The sequence below is a fragment of the Gorilla gorilla genome, chromosome 11 (genome assembly GCF_029281585.2).
Source record: "Gorilla gorilla gorilla isolate KB3781 chromosome 11, NHGRI_mGorGor1-v2.1_pri, whole genome shotgun sequence".
Taxonomy (NCBI): Eukaryota; Metazoa; Chordata; class Mammalia; order Primates; family Hominidae; genus Gorilla; species Gorilla gorilla.
The window spans coordinates 113,257,986-113,282,761 of NC_073235.2; the positions used below are offsets into that span (position 1 = coordinate 113,257,986).

Genomic DNA, 24,776 nt, shown 5'->3' on the forward strand with positions numbered 1-24,776 from the left:
TATTTTGAGGTGTTTAGGCCATTATTACACTTGAGATTTCTTTATAGAAGGTCACTCACTCTGCATGGGTGGCCTTGCCAAGTTTAAAAGGATATGCTTGGAAAGGATAGGACTCTTCAATCAATCAGGATATGTCAGAGCTGCAAGGCACCTCAGGGATCATTAGGTTCAGCCCTCAGACAGCAGATTAAGTGAAAAGGCTGAAAAAAGAGCACAGGTGTCCTCATCACTGGATTAACTATTTTTCTGTATTGAGGTCAATATATTCACTTTGAATTTCTTTTCAGTAAGTGAGGGTTATTTTTATCATTAAAATTACCTCCCATTAACATTGAAATTCTAAATACTTCAAATATTGAGATTTTCTATTGCAGAATTTAGCATATATGACAAGCCAATATTTCCTTGCTGTTTAATTAGTACCCATTTTTCCTGCTATTAATACAGTATGCATCATGGGTTTGAAATTTATATTTTGGAGTTTAAAAAATTGAATTGAAAATCATTAGCTTCCTTAGCCTGGACTGACTGGTGATACATTTCTGCTTCTCTTTGTATTGTAACTTCGTGCTTCTCTTATCCCTTTTGCCAATCTCATTGTCTCTGCAGGCAGCAGTGTGGAATTTGATTGGTGTGCTGTCTCTAGTATCCGCACACTGCGTCAACTTGGCAAGAAGACGGTGGTGGTGAATTGCAATCCTGAGACTGTGAGCACAGACTTTGATGAGTGTGACAAACTGTACTTTGAAGAGTTGTCCTTGGAGAGAATCCTAGACATCTACCATCAGGAGGTAAGAAAAGAAAAACAGAAAAAAAAGAAAAAAGAAGACAGATATATGCAGTATACACTTTATATATATGCATTCTGGTATGTAGATGTATATGGTAATTCCTCTTAGAAGAAAGGGCTGCCAGTGGCATCCATTGTCTTATTTTGTAGTAAAACTCTAAAAAAAATCACTCCATTCTTATATTTTTGAGCCCCTGGCCCAGAGTGATTATTTTTCACATAAAGTTTTTATTTACATTTTCTTTCTAAGGGTTTCAGCTAGATTGAAAACTCTACTTGGTAACATGTGCCAGATACATATTAACTAACACAAGATGATCCCTCATAAATATCTTGCAGAGTGATTGAATTGTTCATCTAGACATACAATAAACAGCCTCTTTCTAGTTTGTGTGATGTGGTTTAATGATAAACAGTTCCCTGAAAGTAGTCAATTGCTCACAAAAGGCCAGTTAATTCCTTGTTCCATCAGATGAAGCCATTAGTCTTCAGTTTAAGATCAATGAGTTCATTGTGAATAATTTTGCTTCCTTTATACCTTTCACTTACAGTTGTTCCTCCATTCCCATCCCAATATTACTGAGTATCTTCACTGTGAATTCATATGATTGCAGATTACTATAAGACTGTAGAACAAAATAAATTATAATTAAAATAAAAGCTACTGGAAAATTTTAGAGTGATGTCCAGTAGTTAGGCCTTTGATATTATTGCAGTTATTATTACTTTTTACCAGAAAATCATCTCTATGTGGAAAATATGGTCAATTAGAAGGAAAAAAGTACTAAATTGGAACCAAAATACTTAAATTTTAGTTTTGACTGACAACCTCATTGATTTCTTTAAGTTACATAAATTCTCTGTGCTTTATCTTTATTTTAAATGAATCATATGAGTATAAACACATGCTACTTGCAAATACTGTGAAGTTAACGTAGAGTTTATAGCCGAAGTCAGATTGTAAAGTATAAAGTATAGTGCTAGAATAATGTTATTATTTTACTATTACAAAAGAAAGTAGACAAGTTTAGGAAGGATGTATAATTATAGTTGTCTACTTGGGCCTGGCCTACTAATCCTTTAATAAAATTGATCCATTAAATTGAATATATAGCATTTTTTAGACCTCTCTCTGACATGGTTGTTTTTAAATCACTCCTTAATATTCATTTCAGATAGACAGGTGGGGATCAAAATAAGTGCATCCCACAAATATTTCTCGAACAGCTTGTAAATCCAGGTTCAGTATGATAGACAGCTGGAAAAACAGGTTCTTATCTTCAAGACATTAACAATAAAACTAGTATCTGTGATATAAATGTGAAAAGTCAAATACTAATTTAAAAATATTAAAAAACATTACAGATGATAGCAGCAGGCATTTTGCATATAATTAATTATGTCCTCATGAAATGGTTTAAAGAAAGATGAAAAACTTCTATGACTGCTTTTGGATACAATTATACATGGCTCTTAATGAGATTCGTTTACTAAAACTGAAGTCAGTATTATAGAAACAAAGAAGTTGGCCCTTCTTTGAAACTAATTGGTATTTAAAATATAGTATTACTATATATTAGGAGGTAATTTAAAATATGTTGGAGGGCATAATATGATGTACATATGTAAATGTAGACAATGGTACTTCTGTCACAAAACAAGTTAAATGAATGAATTAATGACAGACATTAATTAGTGACAGGCAAAACCCACTAGAGAATGCATGACTCGAGACAGAATTGAGGTTCATTTATATCATTTGGTTTAATTGTAATTAAATGTAATCCTAAAATACTGCCTAAACTATAAATCATTTTTACTAACATGTAAATTAGTAAAATATAAAGCATCATCTTTCTCATTGGCAGGTGTACAGATAGTAGAATTTTATAAATTGGAGATAATTCATAAAATTCCAAAAACCATGGCCATTTGTAATGAGGCAAATACTACTTCTGTTAGAAAAATTTTCTCACATGGCATTCTTTCCATAATACATCTAATTTGTGCATAAAAATAAGGACTAACCAAAGTGATTAGTGGCCAGGATAAGTTAAGATGTTCTCAAATAAGCTTGAAGTATTTCCTTTTCATGTTTTTCTATTGAAAATAAGTTTCTGGTATGACTGCAACTTGGATATTGTTTCAGAAATATTCTTGTGCTATGGTAAGTTGGTGATATCAGGTTTTAAAAAACAGAAAACTAAGATGGGTAAAAAGGATGCAAACAGATCTAGTTATGATTAATGGAATTTTTGGAGCTTAATGGAATTTTGGGCCTAAATATTTTAGAAATCTATTAAACAATATTTGAAATTTAGAATATTTTATTTCAGTAGATTTCTTGAAACTATTCAGGCATGATGGCTACGATAAGGATGATGATTTACCTGTGTGGGTTACCAGGTTCTCATCCCTATGTTCCTACATGTCCCATGATATTTGGTGTTGGATCAATTTAAGATTGGATTATTCCATAAAACTGTGCTATATTAACATTTTACAAACATATTCTCATACTGAATTCCTTTTGCCCTGTGGGAAAACCTGCACGACACCATCACACTGTTACTCTAAAAGATTCCTGAGGCCGTGATTTGTCTTCCCGTTGATGGTCTCTGATTCTAGTCGTCAATGATGAGAATTTGGTTTTGTGCTGAAAGCTTTTCTACTACTTTCCAAAAAAAAAAAAAAGTAGTTTTTTAAAAATAGCTTTTCTCTTATTCTTTAACATTAACTACACCTGAAATGAGCCAGAAAAGTAGAGTTAACTTAAGATTCTAACATTTGGTCTATTACTTCAGCATAGCTGAAAGTGTATTAGTTTCAGCATAGTTGAAATTACAATTTATAGAGTTGAGTTCAGGCCAGGGATGGTGACTCATGCCTGTAATCCCAGGATTTGGGGAGGCTAAGGAGGGTAGATCACTTGAGGCCAGGAGTTCAAGACCAGCCTGGAACCCATCTCTACTAAAAATAAAAAAAATTAGCTGGGCGTGGTGGTGCATGCCTGTAATCCCAGCTACTAGGGAAGCTGAGGCACGAGAATTCCTTGAACCTGGGAGGCGGAGATTGCAGTGAGCTGAGATCATGCCACTGCACTCCAGCGTTCATGTACAAGCTCTATACATGTATTTGCTAGATAAGAGATATGGGCGAGTCACTTCACCTTCACTGAGCCTCAGTTTCTTTAGCTGTAAAATGGGGACAGTAATAATCACCTCAGAAGGATAGTGTGAAAGTCAAAACAGATAGTCCAGGATACATAGTAGAGTCTTTATTAAAGAGTAGCAGCTATTATCTTACTATTGTTTTGAATTTATTGCAAAACAGAATTTTTAATTCCTTAAAAAGCAGAAATTTCTTTAAAAACAAGTCAATTTAATACAGCTAAGTTGAAAAATATTGATGTGTTTATTAAAGCCTTTTATTACACTTTAAGCTCCTATTTAGTCTAATTGACTCAAACTTTTGCTATAAGTCGCTACTTCTCCCTCAGTTTAAAAAAATTATTCTAAAATCCTTCATATAAGAGATTTTTTGTATCCGTTTAATGGAGTAATTTGTTTTTAAGTCTCTAAAACATTAACAACACTGCTGATAAACCCAACATAATAAGGAAATAAAAAGATTATAGCCAAGAGAGTATTTTAAAGGTTTTTGCAAAAATTTATATTGAACGTATTTTAAAATAAAAATAGTTTAAGTACACTTATAAATATGCAAAATGGTGGATTATTATTTTCAGTACTGTTTACAATGCCTTTAAGCACTCAATTGCAGGGTGTTTGTTTAGTTACACAGTACCGTAATTGCTCTCATCAGAGAGAAATTAGCCTCATCCCTTATAAGAGTATTTCAGAACAATTTTAAATAATGACAAAATATATTTGGTACATAACTATCATTTTGGCAATTCTACTAATATTCATTAGTGGGTCATTAGGACACACACAAATTATGCTAAGCTCAATGGCCTATCAGATATATGATTTTTGATATTAATAATCATGTCTTATTTATTTATACACTTACGGTATATAGGACTTTAATGTTTAGTGTTTAGGCAGGTATTATCCTAATTTTATACACAAGAAGACTAAACGTTGGGGGAAAGTTCAGTCTTCTTGTCTATAAAATTAGACAAGAAGGTGTGGGTGGTGCACAGAAGCAACCAAGTTAGGAAGGGACTTCGACTGGAAATCTGTTTCCTCACCGTCTCACGCTGGTTTACCCTCACTGCTACAACAACACCTGTCTTGAGAAACTTTGAGATTTAGTGGACTATTTTTTTTTTTTTTTGAAGTTTTGACTGCTAATAGGAGATTTGGACTTATGGAAGAAAATCTTACACAAATAAATGTCTGAAATAAGGCTAAAGATTCTGGCACTGTTTGTAAAGCAAGTAGTAAGGCAGTAGGAACTAAAATCAGTTACTAGGTACTGTTGACAGGTACCAAGGCTGCAGCCAAGGAGAGGGGAAGGTGGAAGGTCATCAAAGTGGAAGGACATCAAAGTGGGACCTGAGATCTAGGCTGGAACTAAGGGGTAGCTAAAGGTTAGATAAGCTGGAAGAGAAGAGAAAGGAAACAACGGCCAGGGAAGTTTCAGTGGTGCAGAGAATTTGTTAGTGGGAAAATACCTAGTTGGAGCTAATGAGTAGTCTTTTGAGCTGAGAGGGGTGATAATAGATAAGACTGGAAAGTCTTAAGTGCCCTGGGGGTCAAAAGTTTATACTTTATTCTCTAGGCAGTGGAAACTTTTGGAGAACTCTGAGTGTAGGAGCAATTTGATGAAGCAGTCTTGCTTAATCTGAATGTGAAGTGCTGAGATGGAGGTGTACAGGAGAAGGGAGTGTTAAAAGAAGAAATCTGTATTCAGTTAGGAATTTCCAGCAGTAGTCCAGGAATTAATTGATTATAGCATAGAGTACATAGCAAACGTTTATTGACTTGATTTTCCTTTCCATTTGCCACACATGTGAGTGTCACAAATGATATTCACGTGTACTTGTATGGAAATCTTGCACAGATTTTAGCATCTAAGTGCCGCAAAGTAAAAATTTTGTGGCATCATTTAACAGTACTCATTGGTAGGAGAGATGTAAATATCACAATCAGGTTAAGAATTATCAGTAAGGAAATAGACACAATATTAGCATAGTTGTCCATTCATAATGAAGTTACTCCAGTGGCTGATATTGTGAGTGTCTTTTCCAGGCATGTGGTGGCTGCATCATATCAGTTGGAGGCCAGATTCCAAACAACCTGGCAGTTCCTCTCTACAAGAATGGTGTCAAGATCATGGGCACAAGCCCCCTGCAGATCGACAGGGCTGAGGATCGCTCCATCTTCTCAGCTGTCTTGGATGAGCTGAAGGTGGCTCAGGCACCTTGGAAAGCTGTTAATACTTTGGTAAGGAGAGAAACAAGTATCTGTTTCTAATGTTCTATTTTGAAGAGCTGCAACATGAATGTTGACTGAATGTTGACTATTGGATATGTTAACTACAGGGCAGATAGAATGCATACACTTAGTGAATTTAAAGTTGTTGTATATCCATGATTGCAGTTAATGCTGATTATGAGTTGATAGCAGTATTCTCATTAAGATTCAGACAATGAAAATAATTTCAAACCAGTTTTGAACAAGATTTGATATTTAGAATCAGAAGCTAGGAATTTTATGTATTTCAGTGTCCAATTTACATTTAATGGTGCCTTTAGAGAATAAAGAAGCTGGGTTACCACTTGAGCTAATGATACATTCTGTAATTTTATTGCATATTTTAAACTACTCATACATTTTTATTGTTGTTTCTATTAATTAGAATGAAGCACTGGAATTTGCAAAGTCTGTGGACTACCCCTGCCTGTTGAGGCCTTCCTATGTTTTGAGGTAACACTGTATATTGTTTTCCAAAACAATGATTCAAAAATTGGGAGATACAGAAATGCATGCTGTATGCTAATAGCACTAGGGTTCTATATGTAGTAATTTGTAAATCCATTAACAATTTCCAAACCATCACAGCCAGTTTAAGGACCAATGTGTGGTCTTCTAGTTTAATGCTTTCCCTTCAGGGAGTGGCCATAGGAAGACTACAGTTCTTCATCTAGAAGTGTAGTGTAAGACATCTCCTTACCAAACAGAGAGGGTAGCTTTATATTAGAGAACAGGACAATTTAAAAAAGACACACACAAATTGAGGTATCTCTCGCCAGCATGTTTTCTGATACCCAGAAATGACAGCTTATCTTTGACTATTGTCAGCACCTTCTGATAGTGACTTTGTTTTAAAATTTTCAGTTTTTGAGATCAGATTGTTTAATAGATAAATTATAATGGTGAGGAACAGGGACAGTGAAGATCTTTTATATTAAACTTTAAAACAAAGTTTTATCATAAAAGAAGAAGTTGTGAATTATCACTTACTTTCTTCAGATGTTACCACATGTAAGGAACAACTTCACCAAACAAGGGATAATAAAAGAAACACAATTTGCTTTGCACAATTTGAAAGTGTAAATGGAATTTGAGATGGGTTCCTTTAAAATGATGAAAATGAAAAATTTCAAACGAGGTGGAAATCTTTTTATTTAAATGTCATTTTGTGTAAACCATAGTCTAATAATACTACCTCTTTGAGGAGTTAATGTAAACTAATTTAAACATGCACACATTTAAGGAAGGATGGAAAAAAAACCAGCTTTGACTATCACACTTCTTTTCCCTTTTTTGCAATCTGTATCTTTGTTCCAGTTTCACATACTCTGAATGATAAGCATTATTGCTCTAGCCTTCCTCTCTTAAACAAATGAAGCAACTGAAAGCCCTTTACGCAGAAATTTGTAATAGGATAAACTGGTGAGGTGATGGATATATAAATAACTTGATTGACTTTCTATAATGTATACATAGATCAAAACATCACACAATACTTCATAAATATATGCAATTACTATTTGCCAATTAAAAAATACATTTTAACATTAAAAGAGAAATTTGTAGTAGTGTAAAAGAGGTAAATGTTGCTGTTTAAAAGCAAAGTAACATTTTTCTTATTTTTATTTTTGCTTTCTGTTACTCCTCCTCTCCCAACACGTTTTGCAAATGTCAAAATTCAGAGTAAATTGATTTCAGATAGCATTTTTTCTCAAGCATTTAAAAAGAAAGGATATAGTTGAAAAGGTTTTATTCAGATACTGTACATTATATTAGCAAATATTACTTTAAAATTGATTCATTTGCAATCTGGTTGAGGGAGTAGCATAACCTGCTTTGACAACAGAGCAGTAGGCTAAGATCAGCTGCTGATAATGAACTCTGAAGAAACAGGTTAGGGAAATCAGGTTCTGGGCTGAATCCTGTTAAGGCTTAAGAATTACCTGGAACCAGCAGAGTGTTAATATAGTAAATCAGAAAGGGCAAACTTTGGAGAAGTATAATTTCTAGAGCTACCAGGATTCCGTTTGGGAATTAATACAGGTTTACTGACCCCCCCACACTTTACCTTCTTCCATCCTCAGCTTCGTCAGTTTTATACTTTGGTTGATTGTCCTGGTGATTAAATGGAGAAAAGTCTCAATTTAGCAAGAGGCACCTTCTTATTCAGCCCCGACTGGAACTAGAGGTTGTCTGGAACTGTTCTGAGAACCAGTCAAGTCTAGTATTAGCATAAACCTGACCTGCTTTTTTTCCCCTTCCTTTTCCAGTGGGTCTGCTATGAATGTGGTATTCTCTGAGGATGAGATGAAAAAATTCCTAGAAGAGGCCACTAGAGTTTCTCAGGTAGTGTCCAATTTCTTTGTAGTGACTTTTATCTCTTAATAAACATGTAGTGACATTTATCTCTTAATAAAATGTAGTGACATTTATCTCTTAATGCAACCTTACTTTGTATGTTTTCTTTTCACACAATGTGTTAGAATGAGTTTTCTTTTTTCCTCTTCTACCCTCTAGTCTCTTAAAAGAATGAGAAAACTTGAAGGCATTAAATTATAACTAGATTTTTAAGGTTGGTGGAAAAAGAGGAATACCTGTGCATATTTTATCAAAACAGATTTTAGACTCCAGGAGTCTAAAAGGACAATGATTTTTGTTTTTCTCATGAATTAGATGCTGGTCAGGGTATTTCTGGAATTCCCAGTCTCAAGGGCTGCTCAACCATGCTCACCATTAACAAGTGAAAGCTTTCCTGATTTTTAATTTTCGCATCTGGGAACTTTGCCTTAGTCAAACATGCAACTTAAATAGTAAGTCCCTCACTCAACTATTTTTTATTTTTTCCTGTTGGCACATTCAATTTGTGACTTAATACAAGCATTTCTTATTTTGTGGCAACTCAACCACCTTCCTCCACTGCCCCCCAGCCTTTACTTTCTCCTTCAGTGTTACCTCAGCATGATCCATTTAAGATTTACCCACTGGGGTTATTGATCTTGTATTGTAGAGGATAAAAGTAGTGTTTTCCTTTTAAAAGCTTTCAAAAGCTTGTTGGGGCTTTTTTTTTTTTTAAGGGGGAACAATTCATAGAGAAGAGTTTGATGTTAGGCAAGTGGAATTTGGAGGGAGGAAGAGTGAAATCAGGAACATTTCAAAGAGGAATAAAGTGTGTGGACTGTTTCTGCACACATGACGCTGGATCGCTCTTCTGCGTATGATAGCTGCTCCCCAAGGATGTCTGAGTGGTAAGAGTAGATGAGAATAAAGAGTGAGAAGAGGCAAAGAGTGTAAAAGAAGAAAACCAGGTAGACTTTGAATTCATGTTTGTGTGCAAATCAGATAGCTGAGAAGGGAATCTTTCCAGTGGGCCAGTTTTCATTAATGGAGTGAGACACCAACTGTCTTCTCTATTTTATTCCCGGCCAGGGGTCCTGCCATGCGGCCCTTTTCAGAGGCTGGCTACTGTACTCAGCTGGTCTCATGTGAGTGATGAGGCAGGTGTCCCCTCTTGTCTGCCTCGAACACTCCTCATAGGATCTCAGTACAATATTTTTAAAGTATTTTTCCTTTAGCGTATGGATAGAATCCATATGGGACCAAAGTTTAATAATAGAGATGTTGTGATTGAGTACTTTACAGTTCAATGTTCCCTGGCAAACTACAGCAGCATCTGGGATACTGAATTCAATGACTCTAGAGTAAAACCAGCCCCAATCAATCAGTAATCTATGTATGTATTCATTTATTTATAGCACTTGTTATATGGTGGCATTGTTCTCAGTATCAGGAATTGTACTCGTGAAAAGAAAGATATGGTCTCTACTGTCACATAGGACTTCTTTTTGCTAGGCTCAACAGACTTCAAATAATTACAATTAAATATGATGAGCAATGAACATCGCAACAGAGAAAATACAGGATGTTGAGGGAGAGTGTGAAAGTCTTGGGCTCCAGTCCCTGAGGAAGGGACTTTTAAATTGATACCTGATGGTTGATTCAGAATTAACTGGGCAAATGGCTTACATTGTGGGAGTAGGAGGAAGAAAGGAACAGCATTTATGAAGGCCTGAAGATGAGAAAGAGTAGGGAGTTTCTCAAAACTGATAAAGCATTCCTTATATGGCTAGGACATCAAACATGATGCTGGTTATTAATGATGGTGCAGAAGTAGTCAGGGACCAGATAAAGGAGACTTTATTGGTCATTATAATGAGTTTGAATTTTAGTCATATTTTTTATTTTAAAAAGATGAGTGTGCTGTAGTACACAGAGTGAATTATGGGGCAAGACCAAATTCATGGAAAGAGGTGAGTGAGTTGTTGCTATAGCTCAGGGTAGAGATGACAGTGCCTCGGATTAGAGTAATGACACTAAAGATGGAGAGAAATAGTAAGAACACGCATTGAAAAGAATTAGTGAATGAATGGAGGTGGAGGGTGAAAGAGGATAAAGGATAACTCCTGAGTTTTCTGCCTTGGATAACTGGGTAGACAGTGATGCCATTTATTGAGATAGGGAACACTGAGGAAGGAGAAAAGTATAGAGGGAGGAATTTTTATTTATTTTTTAACCTTTTGAATGTGAACTGCCTGTGAGGAATCCAAGTGGAGATGATTTAAAGGCAAGGGTTATTATAATAGGTTTGGAATTGAGGACCAAGATCACGGCTAGAGATAGAGAAGGAAATATAGATTTTGAAATGAATAGCATATCACTTTAATAGAAGATTTGAGAATGAAAGCAATCACGGAGGGAGAGAGTATAGAAGAAAAGGAACAGCTAAGACAGACACTGGAGGAATACTGGCATTTAAGGCAGAGAGGAGAAGAAAGAACCACGAATGAGCTGAAGAAAGAAGCACAGAAATGTAGTTTACAGATACCAAAGGAAGAAAGTGTTTTTCAGAAGGCCAGCCTTGTATAATGCTGCATTTCATGATAGTGGTCAGAAGGAGTTTGTGTTCAGAGGCAAAAGGGATATTCAGAGAAGGATTCAGGGAGGAGATAGCATATGACCTAGGCCTTGAAGGGTGAGTTGAGATTTGAAAGATGAAGCTGAGGAGAAAAGATAGAATGCACGTGGGGAAGAGACACATGGAAGCAAGTGAATGCAGGGCCTGGTAAAAAGACAGTGGCCCAGGTTGTTTTAGCCTATGGTACAGAGGAGAAGATATCTAAACCCTGGAGATCTTCCCTCAACCTCTTCATTTAGTATGGAGAAAAGCAAGTGGGGATTATGTTGTGGAGGGCATCCCGACCCTGACATGGAGGAAATGAGTGTGGGAAGCACTTCAAGATGAGAAGGGTCTGAAACAGCCAAGAAAGGAAGGATTTTTGAAGATTAATAAATAAAAATACTTGATTTTACAGTTACAAATGTCATACTCTAGAAGTGGCATAAGACAAATCAACTCGAGGTAAAGGATTTCATCTTTGGCCCAATAAGACCAAAAGAAAATGTCACTCTCATTCTGAGTTCTCCCACAATTCTCAAAGAGAAATATGATTTAGGGAGTTGTAGTGCTTAGAAAAGATAAGGGTAGAAAGAAAGAAATATTCTGAACCAATAATAATATACCATTATAAAGTAGAGAAATATTCCTGATTCTGACAGCAGAGAAAGAAGCCATATTCTGCTTCCTCCTTAGTCCCCTCTTTTCTCTAATTGACCTGGATGCCTATACTTGAGGATTCAGAACTCATGGTCAGTTTGCTGAGCACTCAAAGTTGGAGAAAGACCCTCTGCCTCACTGCAAGCAGAGAACAACCTTGTTCTTACAGCACAGATTAGGTAATGAGTTTGTGTAGTATGTTCAGCCTTGAGTATTTTGCAAGTATTGCCCTGATACTTATAATACTTAAAGTACATGGCTTATTGACACTATATACATAGCGTTAGCTAAATGTTCTGCTCCTCTGTTTTCCTTCGTGACAGGAGCACCCAGTGGTGCTGACAAAATTTGTTGAAGGGGCCCGAGAAGTAGAAATGGACGCTGTTGGCAAAGATGGAAGGGTAAGTGCTTTATTCTCATCTCCTTCATTCCTGCCTTCTCATCATTTTTTTCTTTAAAATAATTTTGAAATATTGACAGGTTAGAATTCATAATATCTATAAAACAGGTCTCCAGTAATAGTGGAGAAGCTGTAAAAAAAAATCAAATTCTCTGACAATTCAGTTGATGTGTCATGGGTATCATATTTCCTATGTTTCATACTGTTAGAATTTCTCTGATGATATTCAGAAGTAATTATCATCCTGTACTCATCATTCCTTTTGAATAGATTTTCTCTCTCATTTTCTTTTGTCTGTGGCTTTCCTTTTATGTTTCAATAGCTATTATGAAAACATCTAATACTTTTCTTTCTGAAGTTCCCAATCGAATCCTGGTTTTTCTTCTTTCTTCATTTCCCATCCTCCTCCCTTTTTATTGGGTTAATAAAGGCAAAGTCAAACAGAGTAAAGTGGATAAGGATAATAATATTAAATTGGCTTACCATATCACATCTTGTATTTCTAATACAATGAATACCTCCAACTTCAAGGAGAAATGAAAATGTGAAGAATATTTTACTTTAGTTTTATAGTTGTATTAATAATGCATTTGTGACTTCTCTTAAAATGTAGTAAGTTATGTTGTAGGGAGTCTATGCCATTTTACTTGCTTTAAGGAAAAATACAAACTTAGCATTCATCTTCTGCTTTGCAAATACTTCAAAACACTACTGAAGATGTTAAATCTTTTTCTTTTTTTTCCTTCCAGATTAGCAGTTCAGAGTAGATCTTGTTAATAAAAATGGTAATGGTATCTACTTACAACAGAATCACATAATCTTGAGTTGAAACACCTTTAGAGATAATTTATTCCAGCCCTCCACCCTCCAAGTCAGATATTTTCTTTACAGCATCCCTGGAAGGTGGTCATCTGTTTTCTTTTAAACACTTTGGTGATACAAAGCTCAACACATTGTAAGATTATATATTGTGGTCACTTTTTTTTGACATCTCAGGTATTCTTTATCTTGAACTAAGGTCTGTTTCCTTGGAAGTCTTATCCCTGATTTTCTGAGTTTCAGAGCAAAAACTTAATCTATTTCCTTTTCAACATCTTAAGTATTTGAAGGTTGAGATATAAAATAAGAGGAACGTGATACCTATATATGGAAGTGGAGAATGTAAGACTGGCCTAGAGACATTTGTACGTTTTCAAATACTGTACTGGTAAAATAATGCTGGTTTGTTGGCTTTATTTGGCTCTAGGTTGCCAGCATATGTGCTTTCCCTAAGGTTTTCTCAGATATCAACTATTGCACATCGTCCTGTACTCCCTCTTTTGGAAATGTTCCAGGTTATTCACATAGTTTTTAAATTGCCATGTTAAGAAATGGACATAGAACTGCAGGTTGCTGAGCTCAGTGGGGTGGGGTGCCTGAGCTCAGTGGGGTGAATGCCTCCCCTTTTCCAGACACTTCACCAAAAAATGAGCTCTTATTATTTTATAAATAAGCTCTTGTAAAAAATGAGCTCTTACTTATATGTGGTCTGTTTTATCCTTACAAACATTCTATGAGCAGGTACCATTGTTATTCTTATCTTATCAGAAACAAAGACTAAGTAAGTAAAGCACTTTGCCCAGGTCACAGAAGGATGGAAACTCAAATGTCACTGTTTTAAGACGTTTCTAAATCTGATAAGCAAATCTCTTATGTAATTTATTTAAGTCTTTTATACCCACCCAATTATTCTCCCTTACTCTCAGCTTCATCATTTCCCAAGGACACACATATTATTAACATATAGGTTATAGTGATTGAGACCATAGACTTTGGAATCTGACAGATAATATTCAAAATCCTAACTCAGTCACATACCAGTCACATGAACCTGGGTTATTTATTATTACATTACTTTTATTTCCTTACTTCTAAAAAAGGACTAGAATATTTTTCCTTTTGACTCCTTCCTCTTTCAAACTTCCATTTAATGATCTCTTGATGAGATCTTTGAGACTTATTTTTGGTCCACCTAAGTTATACCATTTACCTAGATAGATATTGAGCTCTCCCACCTTCTTTTCTTTCCCAGTGCCTAAAAGATAAAGATATTTTAAGTGCTTTTCAAATGCTTTAGTTTCCTATCCTGTTCTTAAAAGTCAATATGAATTGGTTTAGTTTTACTCTTTTCCTATTACTTATACCCATGCTAATCAGTGGATGAGGGAGGTAGGCTCTCAGCCACTCTTAGCTGCCTGTACAGGAAATCTGTTACTGCACAGAGAGGCAGCATTTTCTACTGCTCTCATCAGGAATGTAGCAAGGGAACTGGTCCGTGCTCAGTGCATCTGTTAGGACCAAAGGGGAGGATGAGGGAGTAGCTTCCTTGAAGGAGGTACCTGAAAACTCTTTCTAAAATCCTTTTTTTTTTTTTTTTGGCCAGGTTATCTCTCATGCCATCTCCGAACATGTTGAAGATGCAGGTGTCCACTCGGGAGATGCCACTCTGATGCTGCCCACACAAACCATCAGCCAAGGGGCCATTGAAAAGGTCATCATTTATAAATAAAAGTGGAAGGGAAAAGGCAACACTCAGAAAAAAACACCTAAGTTTTTTTTTTTTTTTTAAAGCTAGGTAGCAAAGTAAGATACGCTGCAGGTTAAATTTAATGATGAGGCTAACTTCCTTGCTCTGAGTCACCTGGGTATTCTAAAGATAACAATTTTCTTCACTGTCTTTTGAGCCCCTTTGGTTGTATGCGAGTACAGGGGCTCTCAACTTGAATGTGCATCACAGACACCTGGAGAGCGTGTTAAACACATTGCTGGACTCCCTCCCCCAGTTTCTGATTTCATATTTCTGGATCGGGCTCCAGAATTTGCGTTTTTCACAAGTCCTAAGGTGATGCTATTGCTGCTAGTCTGGGGATGGCAGTTAGAGAACTGCTGCTCCTGGGGATTCTAATGTTTCAGGGCCACACACAGGTGAGCAGCATCTGAAGCAATGCTTCTCAGTTAGGAGGGGTGAAACAGGTGTGGACCAGTCACTTGAGAACTTTCTGGAATCTATGCTTTCCCTTCTCACCCTTGACTTCACCTCCAAACAGCACTTTCTGCTATCTCTTTTTGAGCTCTGAGAGCCAGCCGTATAAAGAACTTACCAAAAATAATGACTCTGACTTAGTACTCAATATTCACTGCTAGGTGTACATTTAGAACCTATCTTTTTTTTTTTTTTTTTTTTTTTTTTTGAGACGGAGTCTTGCTCTTTCACCCAGGTGGGACTGCAGTGGCGCTATCTCGGCTCACTGCAAGCTCCGCCTTCCGGGTTCACGCCATTCTCCTGCCTCAGCCTCCCGAGTAGCTGGGACTACAGGAACCCGCCACTGCGCCCAGCTAATGTTTTGTATTTTTAGTAGAGACGGGGTTTCACCGTGTTAGCCAGGATGGTCTCGATCTCCTGACCTCGTGATCCGCCCGCCTCGGCCTCCCAAAGTGCTGGGATTACAGGCGTGAGCCACCGCGCCCAGCCGAACCTATCATCTTAAATAACCTTTGAGGAGGTCCCATTAGTCTTTAGGTATATTAGATCAGGCTCAGGCTCAGCTCTTTTTAGTGAGCTTTTCCAGTGACCCTGCCATCAGAATCCAGGCAGACCTGTCTCTCTGGTTTTACATTGGGCTGGATTCTGAAGGTCTTTGTTCTAGAAGGTAGAGGTAGCAGGATACTTTGTAATAGCAGAAGCATAAAAGAAAAAAAGTCCTTGGATCTCAAATGTACTTCAGTTTCTCATGTCAGGATAAATGATCCTCAGAACTCAGGATTTTCCAAATCTCTCAGAGCTCAATGTGTCATAGACTCTACTTCGTTTTATACCCAATTACATTGCTGAACCACTCTTGTGAGCATAATGAGTGAGGAGCTCTTGCTCTTTGTAATCAATGCCCCCTCTTGGTATAGGGACATTCTGGCTCTGGTTGAATACAGGGATTCCTGTATGTGACATGCAGGGCTTCCCTGCAGGGAAACACTGTTTCCTTCTGAACATAATATCTAACCTTGTAGAGTCCAGGGCAACAGAAAAGCAACATAAAAGAAATCTCTCTGGTTTCTTTGCAGTACCATGTAATTTCAGGGCCTGTACCTCCCAGCAGGTAGGTCACTACATTGATATAGAGGTTGGACTGCAGTTTCTGGTGCTAAGGCAACTAGACTGAAAGGATTTCATTTAACCCTCAGTGTAAAACCAGGTTATATAATTGTAGGTAGATAGGGGAATTTGGCAGAGAGATAACCGTGTACAATTATTTGTTCTTTTCCTATTATTTTGTGTGTATTTATTGCATATTATTTTGTTAATAGAAGCCTAATAGTGCCCTCCATTATAATTATTAATGTAGATATATAGCTGTCAGTGAAGAGAAATTAAAGACATCCAAATTTAAGGTACTGTGCCTTTTAGAAAGTTTTCAAAAACTAAGATATGCTCTTTAGCACACTATACGATTATGCTTTTTAATTCAGGTGAAGGATGCTACCCGGAAGATTGCAAAGGCTTTTGCCATCTCTGGTCCATTCAACGTCCAATTTCTTGTCAAAGGAAATGATGTCTTGGTAAGAAATGCCTAGGTGCCTGAGAGGACACCACCACTGTGTTATGTCATGTTGGTTTGCATCTCTCTGCTAATCTTCTCTGTGAACACCAGACAAAGAGCAACTGAGACCCCTGGATCTGTTTGTGTCTGAGTGTGGAATGATGCATAGCATATAATGTCTACCTTATTTGAAGGCCCAGGCTATTGGTGGCACTGATAAGTCAGTTATAGCTTTGTAAAGCACACTGATCCACTGGGAAGGTCACTGTATGCCACCTACAGTATAGTATAGATGGATACGGTGAGACAGACTATCATAAATAAATGGAATGTGTAGAGTAGTCATAAATTCTGTGTACTGAAATTCTGCTTTACTCCTTACCCAGAGACGATGCCATTTGCAAAAATGATAAATGAACTAGATTAGTCTTAATTAATTTAGTCTACTTAGTTTAACTAATCGGTAACTGCCTTAGTCTGTTTCGTGTTGCTGTAACAGAATACCTGAGTCTGGGTAACTTGTAGAGAAAAGGGGTTTACTTGGCTTATGATTCTGGTGGCTAGATAGTCTAAGATTGGAAAGCTGCATCTGGTAAGGGTCTCAGGCTGCTTCCATTCATGGTGGAGAGTGGAAAGGGAGTGGGCAGGTGCAGAGGAATCAGATGGTGAGAGAGAAAGTGGGGGAGAGAAACTGAAGAAACCAGACTTTTTAACAGCCCACTGTTGTGGGAATTAATTTATTCCTACCAGACTTTGATTATCCTTTTTAATTTAGGTGAAGGATGCTACCCCAACAGGATAGCATTAATTTATTCATGAAAAATCCACCCCTCAGACCCAAACACCTCCCACTAGTCTCCAGCTTCCATCGTGGCCACACTGGGGACCAAATTTCAACATGAGTTTTGATGGGGACAAACCACATCCAAACCATAGTAGTAACCAGCATTGATTTACCTCCTACTCGCAGTCATATGGTGGCTGCAACAATGTATTAAGCAAGCCTCTGCTCTCAAAAAATATTGTAATTTAGTGAAGGTTGGGAAGAAGGTAAATTTGTAGAAAACTATAAAGTAGAGTATCACAGTTGCTAGAGGGGATGTACAAATAAAATGGTATTGGAATTATAGAGCAGAGAGAACGTATTCGCCAGTGTGTGTGCATGAGCATGTATTTGAGCATGCTATGCTTGGTTAGGGGTAGATCATAAAAGACTTCAAGGTAGATTTTGTATTGTGAACTGGATCTTGCAAAATGGTTGGAATTTTGACAAGTTAACGATGGTAGAGAGATTATTACACACAGATAGAACATCATCTGTAAAGGTGAGAAAAGAGCATATTTGGAGACAGTAAATAGTTCAGTTGAGTGAGATGATTTTACTGAGTAAAATGGGTGAACTGGGAAAGTAAGATTGAGGCCAGGAGGGTAGTATAAGATAAAGATAGTGAGGTCTCCACTGAAGCAAGAGGACAGAAGGCCTTCAGGGACTAGACTTTAATCTGAAGCCAGTGGACATCCAGTGAAGGTTTTCAGGAGGGGTATGGCATTATTTGAGCTCTGCATTAAACTAAACCTGTCAGCAGTGCATGGGAATGCAGTTTGGAAAAAGGCATGAAAGAAAGTTAGAGTTCAAAGATACTGACTGAAAGTATCAGGAAAAATCCAAGCAGTAAGGAGAAAAGAGACAAGATTAGCAAAACAAGAGCTGGTCCCCAGTTAATAACAGCTGGAAACCAGTGGTAGAGAGAATATTAATATTGTTGTTACTGGCTCTCAATGTCCTCTTTCTCATTTTGAATTTTATCTCTTCAGGTGATTGAGTGTAACTTGAGAGCTTCTCGATCCTTCCCCTTTGTTTCCAAGACTCTTGGGGTTGACTTCATTGATGTGGCCACCAAGGTGATGATTGGAGAGAATGTTGATGAGAAACCTCTTCCAACATTGGACCATCCCATAATTCCTGCTGACTATGTTGCAATTAAGGTAACATTTTCAAAAATTTATTAGTCATTTTATGAGTTCTAGTGAAATTAAAAGAACAATTTGTCATCAAAAATCTTGTTACTTTTAAAACCTTCTAACTAAAGGGTTGGACTAGGGATTTACATTTCCTTTCAATAATGTACTGCAGTTGTACTATAGGCAACTTTATGTGAACTATTGTACATTTCAAAAAAATTTTTAAAACTATCTAGAATTGTATAACTTCAAAACCAATTAGCTGAGTGAATTATAAGCTTTTTGTGCAGCTGACACATGATGGTGCTAGTTTAGCTGGTAAACAGAAATCCAGGACACACCTTGTTAGGATAAAGCTTGAATTGTGCCAAATCTTACATGACTTTTGTAAAAAGGGTTAGCCTGTGGGGTTGATTAAATTCCTACCACATTGACCACCTTTGCTTAGTATATATTTTCTTCAGTGGCATGATTTTTCCATTTGAAAAATTGAGACAGCTGTTGCTGTATATGGTGCTGTGAGGTTGTTGAAATTGATGACACCTTTATAAAGAGTGACCAGGAAAATTTAAAGTTTGTTCACTAATTTCCAATACATATGTATATTTTAAATAATACCTTAATAATAAAGCCATTGTGATCTCCTAGCTGCATCAGTATGATGGTGCACAGAATTATGACCTTTAACTACTTAGCTGGACAGGCATGAGGATTAGTGATATATAAATGTATTTGAATTACGTAGATGAAGAGCACAATGAAATTAATATATTTATGTAACATTAATATTGATATATTTATGTAAAATTGACAAATTTCTGATGTTTTCAAAAGGTTTCCGTTCCTATATGTACTAGTGACCTCAACCATAATTGTGTTACAGCTCAGACTTGGACTTTTGACTTTTATGATGGGAACTTTAAGTTGAAGTTGTGAATTAAAAATCTTGTTTAAGCTGATAATGTAGGATGCCTTGAATTTTATAGTGCATTGAGATGGAATGTGACTTTTTATGTTGGGAGGAGAGGTGGCATTTTATTCATGGAGACTGTGACACAAACATATATTGTTAAATCTTTTAGTAGAAAAATAGAGAAATTTTTTTTGAGACCAACGAGTAGTAGCCACTGAAAAATATTTTTTTCCACTGGAGATTTTATATATGGATTTTAAGTTCATGTTTCTTTATTCATAGTTATAGGAGTATGCTTATTTCTTTTAGTAAATTGATATATGAATTTTTAACTAAAAATATTGATGGATAGATATGCTTTTTTTTTTTTTTTTTTTTTTGAGATGGAGTCTTGCTCTGTCACCCTGGCTGGAGTGCAGTGCCATGATCTCAGCTCACTGAAAGCTCTGCCTTCCAGGTTCAAGCAATTCTCCCCCTCAGCCCCCCAAGTAGCCCCCAGGTAGCTGGGATTACAGGCACATGCCACCACGCCCAGCTAATTTTTGTATTTTTAGTAGAGATGGGGTTTTGCCATGTTGGCAAAGCTGGTCTTAAACTCCTGACCTCAGGTGATCCACCTGCCTGGGCCTCCCAAAGTGCTGGGATTACAGGTAGATATGCATTTTTTAAATGCACTGTATCTTCTAGCTTACTCATTCCCTAGTTAGCTTTGTATATAAATCTTAGTTTTTTTCAAATTACTTAGTAATTGTCAATCTTAATAGCCCTATTAAGGCTAATGGGTATCAACAGATGGGGAAATGGAGAAGCTGAAATGCAGAAATATGTAACTTGACCAAGATGATCCAGTGAAATGACTCCCAAGCTAGAATTCCCATCATAATTTAGATTGGGTGCCAGAATCAATGGAGCAATTGATAAAATTCCTCCATGTACCAGATAAGTGGACATATAGCAAGAAACAAGAACTTAGTTTTTCATGAATTGCATCGGTAAAACAAATGAAAAGGAGGCACTCCTATACTCTAGTTCATATGAAAGTTCTGCACAAAGGTGTTTCCAAGCAGAATGTTTTTCAAAGCTTTTAAGAGGTGTCAACAACAGTTTAATGTCTCAGAAGCTGGCTTACAGACAGCCATTTCTGGCAAGGTGGCTTGTTGCAAGTTCAAATGATCAGAACAAGAAGAGGAATGTTTCCAAAGCCTATCGAAGAGAAAAAATGTGTTTGAACTCTGTCTGGAGAGACCAATGCCCAGTGGACTTTGAAATCATTCCAATAGGAATATGCATGGGCCAGATTAGAAACACTGGTCCAGACTGGTCTCAGGAGCCCTATTTACAGAATTAATTTGTGATTATTTAACCTAAAGTTTTGGCCAAGAGCTCAAGAAATTCTTGGAATGGAGTTTTAAAGCTATCTTTCAAGTCGGATGCTTGGACCCAAGAGATTTTTTACATGTCAACTATAGCCTAAGTGAACTCTGTGAGAGATGATTCGCTAATATATTTATCCTCTCTTATTCATTTTCTACTTTTCCCTCACATAATTTTTCTCCCTGTTTTTTTTTTTTTTTTTTTTTCCGACAGGCTCCCATGTTTTCCTGGCCCCGATTGAGGGATGCTGACCCCATTCTGAGATGTGAGATGGCTTCCACCGGAGAGGTAACTGGTTAATAATCCATGGAAGCTTTCATTAAATCTACTTTGAAATCTATGGTTTTATGATTTGAATACAGTAAAATAAAGGGAATAAAAACATCTGCTATCAGAGTGAGACTCAAAGGGCTTATGAATTTTGAATTTAAAAAATATTTTACTTTTATTTTGAATAGGGTCTAAATTCTTATTTATATTTTAACATGGGAATATAATACACGTGTTTCTAATTCATTTTCACATGAGAACATCTTCCAGGTATTTATCTAGACATCCAAGTAAATATCTTCTGTGTCTTACTTTTTATTTAAAGGTTCTCGGGTCTCTCTGTAACAGCACCTCATTCCCTGCCTTGCTGCCATGAAATTAGATCATTTGATTTTTACTACTAATATGGAGAATGACAGCATTATAAAGATCATAGACCTAAACATTGTGGAATCTGCAGATACATGCAAAATTTTAGGACTACTTTTAACCTCATGGGGATTATCTAAAAACTATAATGGAATCGGCCACTGGATGTCCCTCTTCACTTGTGTTGGGGCTGTGTCAGCTGAAGGTTTCTTTAGGATTGTGAAATGTGTTTCTTGTAAAGAGCTGTCAGATTCTAGAAAGTTCTCTCCATGTCAGTGTCAGGACATTTTATGAATCACCTAGCCCTTGACAGACTTACTAGACACAACCTTCAGATTCTCATCAGTGCATATCTGAGTGGCAATATCAGACTGTGAGCCATCATTGTTTCCTCTTGGTATTAAGGAAAACCTAAAAGGATAAAATACTTAATTGCAACAAAGTACGTGATGTTTTATATGGTTGCCTGGTTACAAGCAAGATCTGTGATGAGAAGCCAAGTGAGACAAGAAGGCAGGCAGTCAGGAATAAATGGCTGTCCTGTTTGTATTTGGACTCTTAGAAAGGGGACTCTTTGCCTCTTTGTTGCTTCTTTTAATTTAAGGGCAAAAAAAACCCTTACTTTTAAATGAGGGCGCTATGTACGTTTCATCTCCAGTCGGTTTAAGGAGACAGTCTTCAGGTTCTTCTTGATCCCGTGGTCACTACTACTAGTAATGCTGATTTTAGATGGCCCAGGGTTCAGATCAGAGAGAGATCTATTTTCCCTCATACTGTTTTTTTTTCTTTCTTCCTTTTTTTTTTTTGAAACGGAGTTTTGCTCGCTCTTGTTGCCCAGGCTGGAGTGCAATGGCATGATCTCAGCTCATTGCAACCTCCACCTCCTGGGTTCAAGCGATTCTCCTGCCTCAACCTCCCGAGTAGCTGGGATTACAAGCATGCACCACCACACCCGGCTAATTTTGTATTTTTAGTAGAGACAGCGTTTCTCCATGTGGGTCAGGCTGGTCTCGAACTCCTGACCTCAGGTGATCTGCCCGCTACAGACATGAGCCACCGCACCTGGCCCATGCTGTTTTCTTTAGCGTGGCAAATTTGTTTTCAGTGCTTATGTTCATTCTGCATCCATACATATGTTATGGGAGTTATTGAAATATAAAAATAAGAAAGAATGAGAAATTCAGCTCCCCTTTGTTATATCTGTTTCTCAAGTATAAAGAGAATTTTTCTTCCATTATTTGAAAGAGTCGTTAATTCCAAGTGTCATACAGTATAATATTACGAGGTCTGTTTTATTACTGACATCAGAATTCTAGCTTAGTAAAATCTTAATTATGCTTCAAAGAGACATTTTCAGTGTCCAAATGGCTTGTTGTAGGATTAAATAAACATTCAGCTACTGATATAAGTAAGGGCCATTTTATGTTCCTAGTGGTAAAGTGGAGATATTAGTCCTAATCTTTAATGGCACATGTAACTACTTTCTATGGTTCTGTAGAAAATTTTTAAAACCTCGTCTGTGTTGTTGCATCTGCACTATGATGGGATTACCCAATTCTTTTCAATAGAATTTGAGACTCATTAACTTAGGTTGACCTTATTTAAGTTAGTTGCCCAGTACTTGACTGAGTAAAATGTTCACTGTGGAGAGAAAAGCAGCAACCACATGTACTGGTGACCAGATGAAGGTTATAGTCATAAGAACTTTTCTTGCACAGAAATTGTAATTTGCTTAAGAAATGAATTTATCCATCAGTGGTTTTTTTTTCTTTTTTTTCTTTTTTTCTTTTTTCTTTTTTTTTTTATTATTATTCTTTAAGTTTTAGGGTACATGTGCACAATGTGCAGGTTAGTTACATATGTATACATGTGCCATGCTGGTGTGCTGCACCCATTAAATCATCATTTAGCATTAGGTATATCTCCTAATGCTATCCCTCCCCCTTCCCCCAACCCCACAACGGTCCCCAGAGTGTGATGTTCCCCTTCCTGTGTCCATGTGTTCTCATTGTTCAATTCCCACCTGAGTGAGAACATGCGGTGTTTGGTTTTTTGTCCTTGCGATAGTTTACTGAGAATGACGATTTCCAATTTCATCCATGTCCCTACAAAGGACATGAGCTCATCATTTTGTATGGCTGCATAGTATTCCATGGTGTATATGTGCCACATTTTCTTAATCCAGTCTATCATTGTCGGACAATTGGGTTGGTTCCAAGTCTTTGCTATTGTGAATAGTGCTGCAGTAAACATACGTGTGCATGTGTCTTTATAGCAGCATGATTTATAGTCCTTTGGGTATATACCCAGTAATGGGATGGCTGGGTCAAATGGTATTTCTAGTTCTAGATCCCTGAGGAATCGCCACACTGACTTCCACAATGGTTGAACTAGTTTACAGTCCCACCAACAGTGTAAAAGTGTTCCTATTTCTCCACATCCTCTCCAGCACCTGTTGTTTCCTGACTTTTTAATGATTGCCATTCTAACTGGTGTGAGATGGTATCTCATTGTGGTTTAGATTTGCATTTCTCTGATGGCCAGTGATGATGAGCATTTTTTCATGTGTCTTTTGGCTGCATAAATGTCTTCTTTTGAGAAGTGTCTGTTCATATCCTTTGCCCATTTGTTGATGGGGTTGTTTGTTTTTTTCTTGTAAATTTGTTTGAGTTCATTGTAGATTCTGGATATTAGCCCTTTGTCAGATGAGTAGGTTGTGAAAATTTTCTCCCATTTTGTAGGTTGCCTGTTCACTCTGATGGTAGTTTCTTTTGCTGTGCAGAAGCTCTTTAGTTTAATTAGATCCCATTTGTCAATTTTGGCTTTTGTTGCCATTGCGTTTGGTGTTTTGGACATGAAGTCCTTGCCCATGCCTATGTCCTGAATGGTAATGCCTAGGTTTTCTTCTAGGGTTTTTATGGTTTTAGGTCTAACGTTTAAGTCTTTAATCCGTCTTGAATTAATTTTTGTGTAAGGTGTAAGGAAGGGATCCAGTTTCAGCTTTCTACATATGGTTAGCCAGTTTTCCCAGCACCATTTATTAAATAGGGAATCCTTTCCCCATTGCTT

The 24,776-nt window shown here is 36.9% G+C and overlaps 1 protein-coding gene across 8 annotated transcripts in view; it reads left to right on the forward strand.

Moving 5' to 3' along the window:
• CPS1 (carbamoyl-phosphate synthase 1) overlaps positions 1-24,776 on the forward strand; it is a 201,976-nt gene that overhangs the window by 164,671 nt on the left and 12,529 nt on the right. For all 8 annotated transcript variants that reach the window (XM_055380488.2, XM_063695178.1, XM_063695179.1 and 5 more), the window contains 9 exons: positions 610-791; positions 6,010-6,204; positions 6,620-6,687; positions 8,505-8,580; positions 12,169-12,246; positions 14,668-14,775; positions 16,749-16,838; positions 18,635-18,805; positions 21,282-21,356. In XM_055380488.2, the coding sequence (XP_055236463.1) occupies positions 610-791; positions 6,010-6,204; positions 6,620-6,687; positions 8,505-8,580; positions 12,169-12,246; positions 14,668-14,775; positions 16,749-16,838; positions 18,635-18,805; positions 21,282-21,356 (1,043 nt within the window). The remainder of the gene's footprint in view (positions 1-609; positions 792-6,009; positions 6,205-6,619; positions 6,688-8,504; positions 8,581-12,168; positions 12,247-14,667; positions 14,776-16,748; positions 16,839-18,634; positions 18,806-21,281; positions 21,357-24,776) is intronic.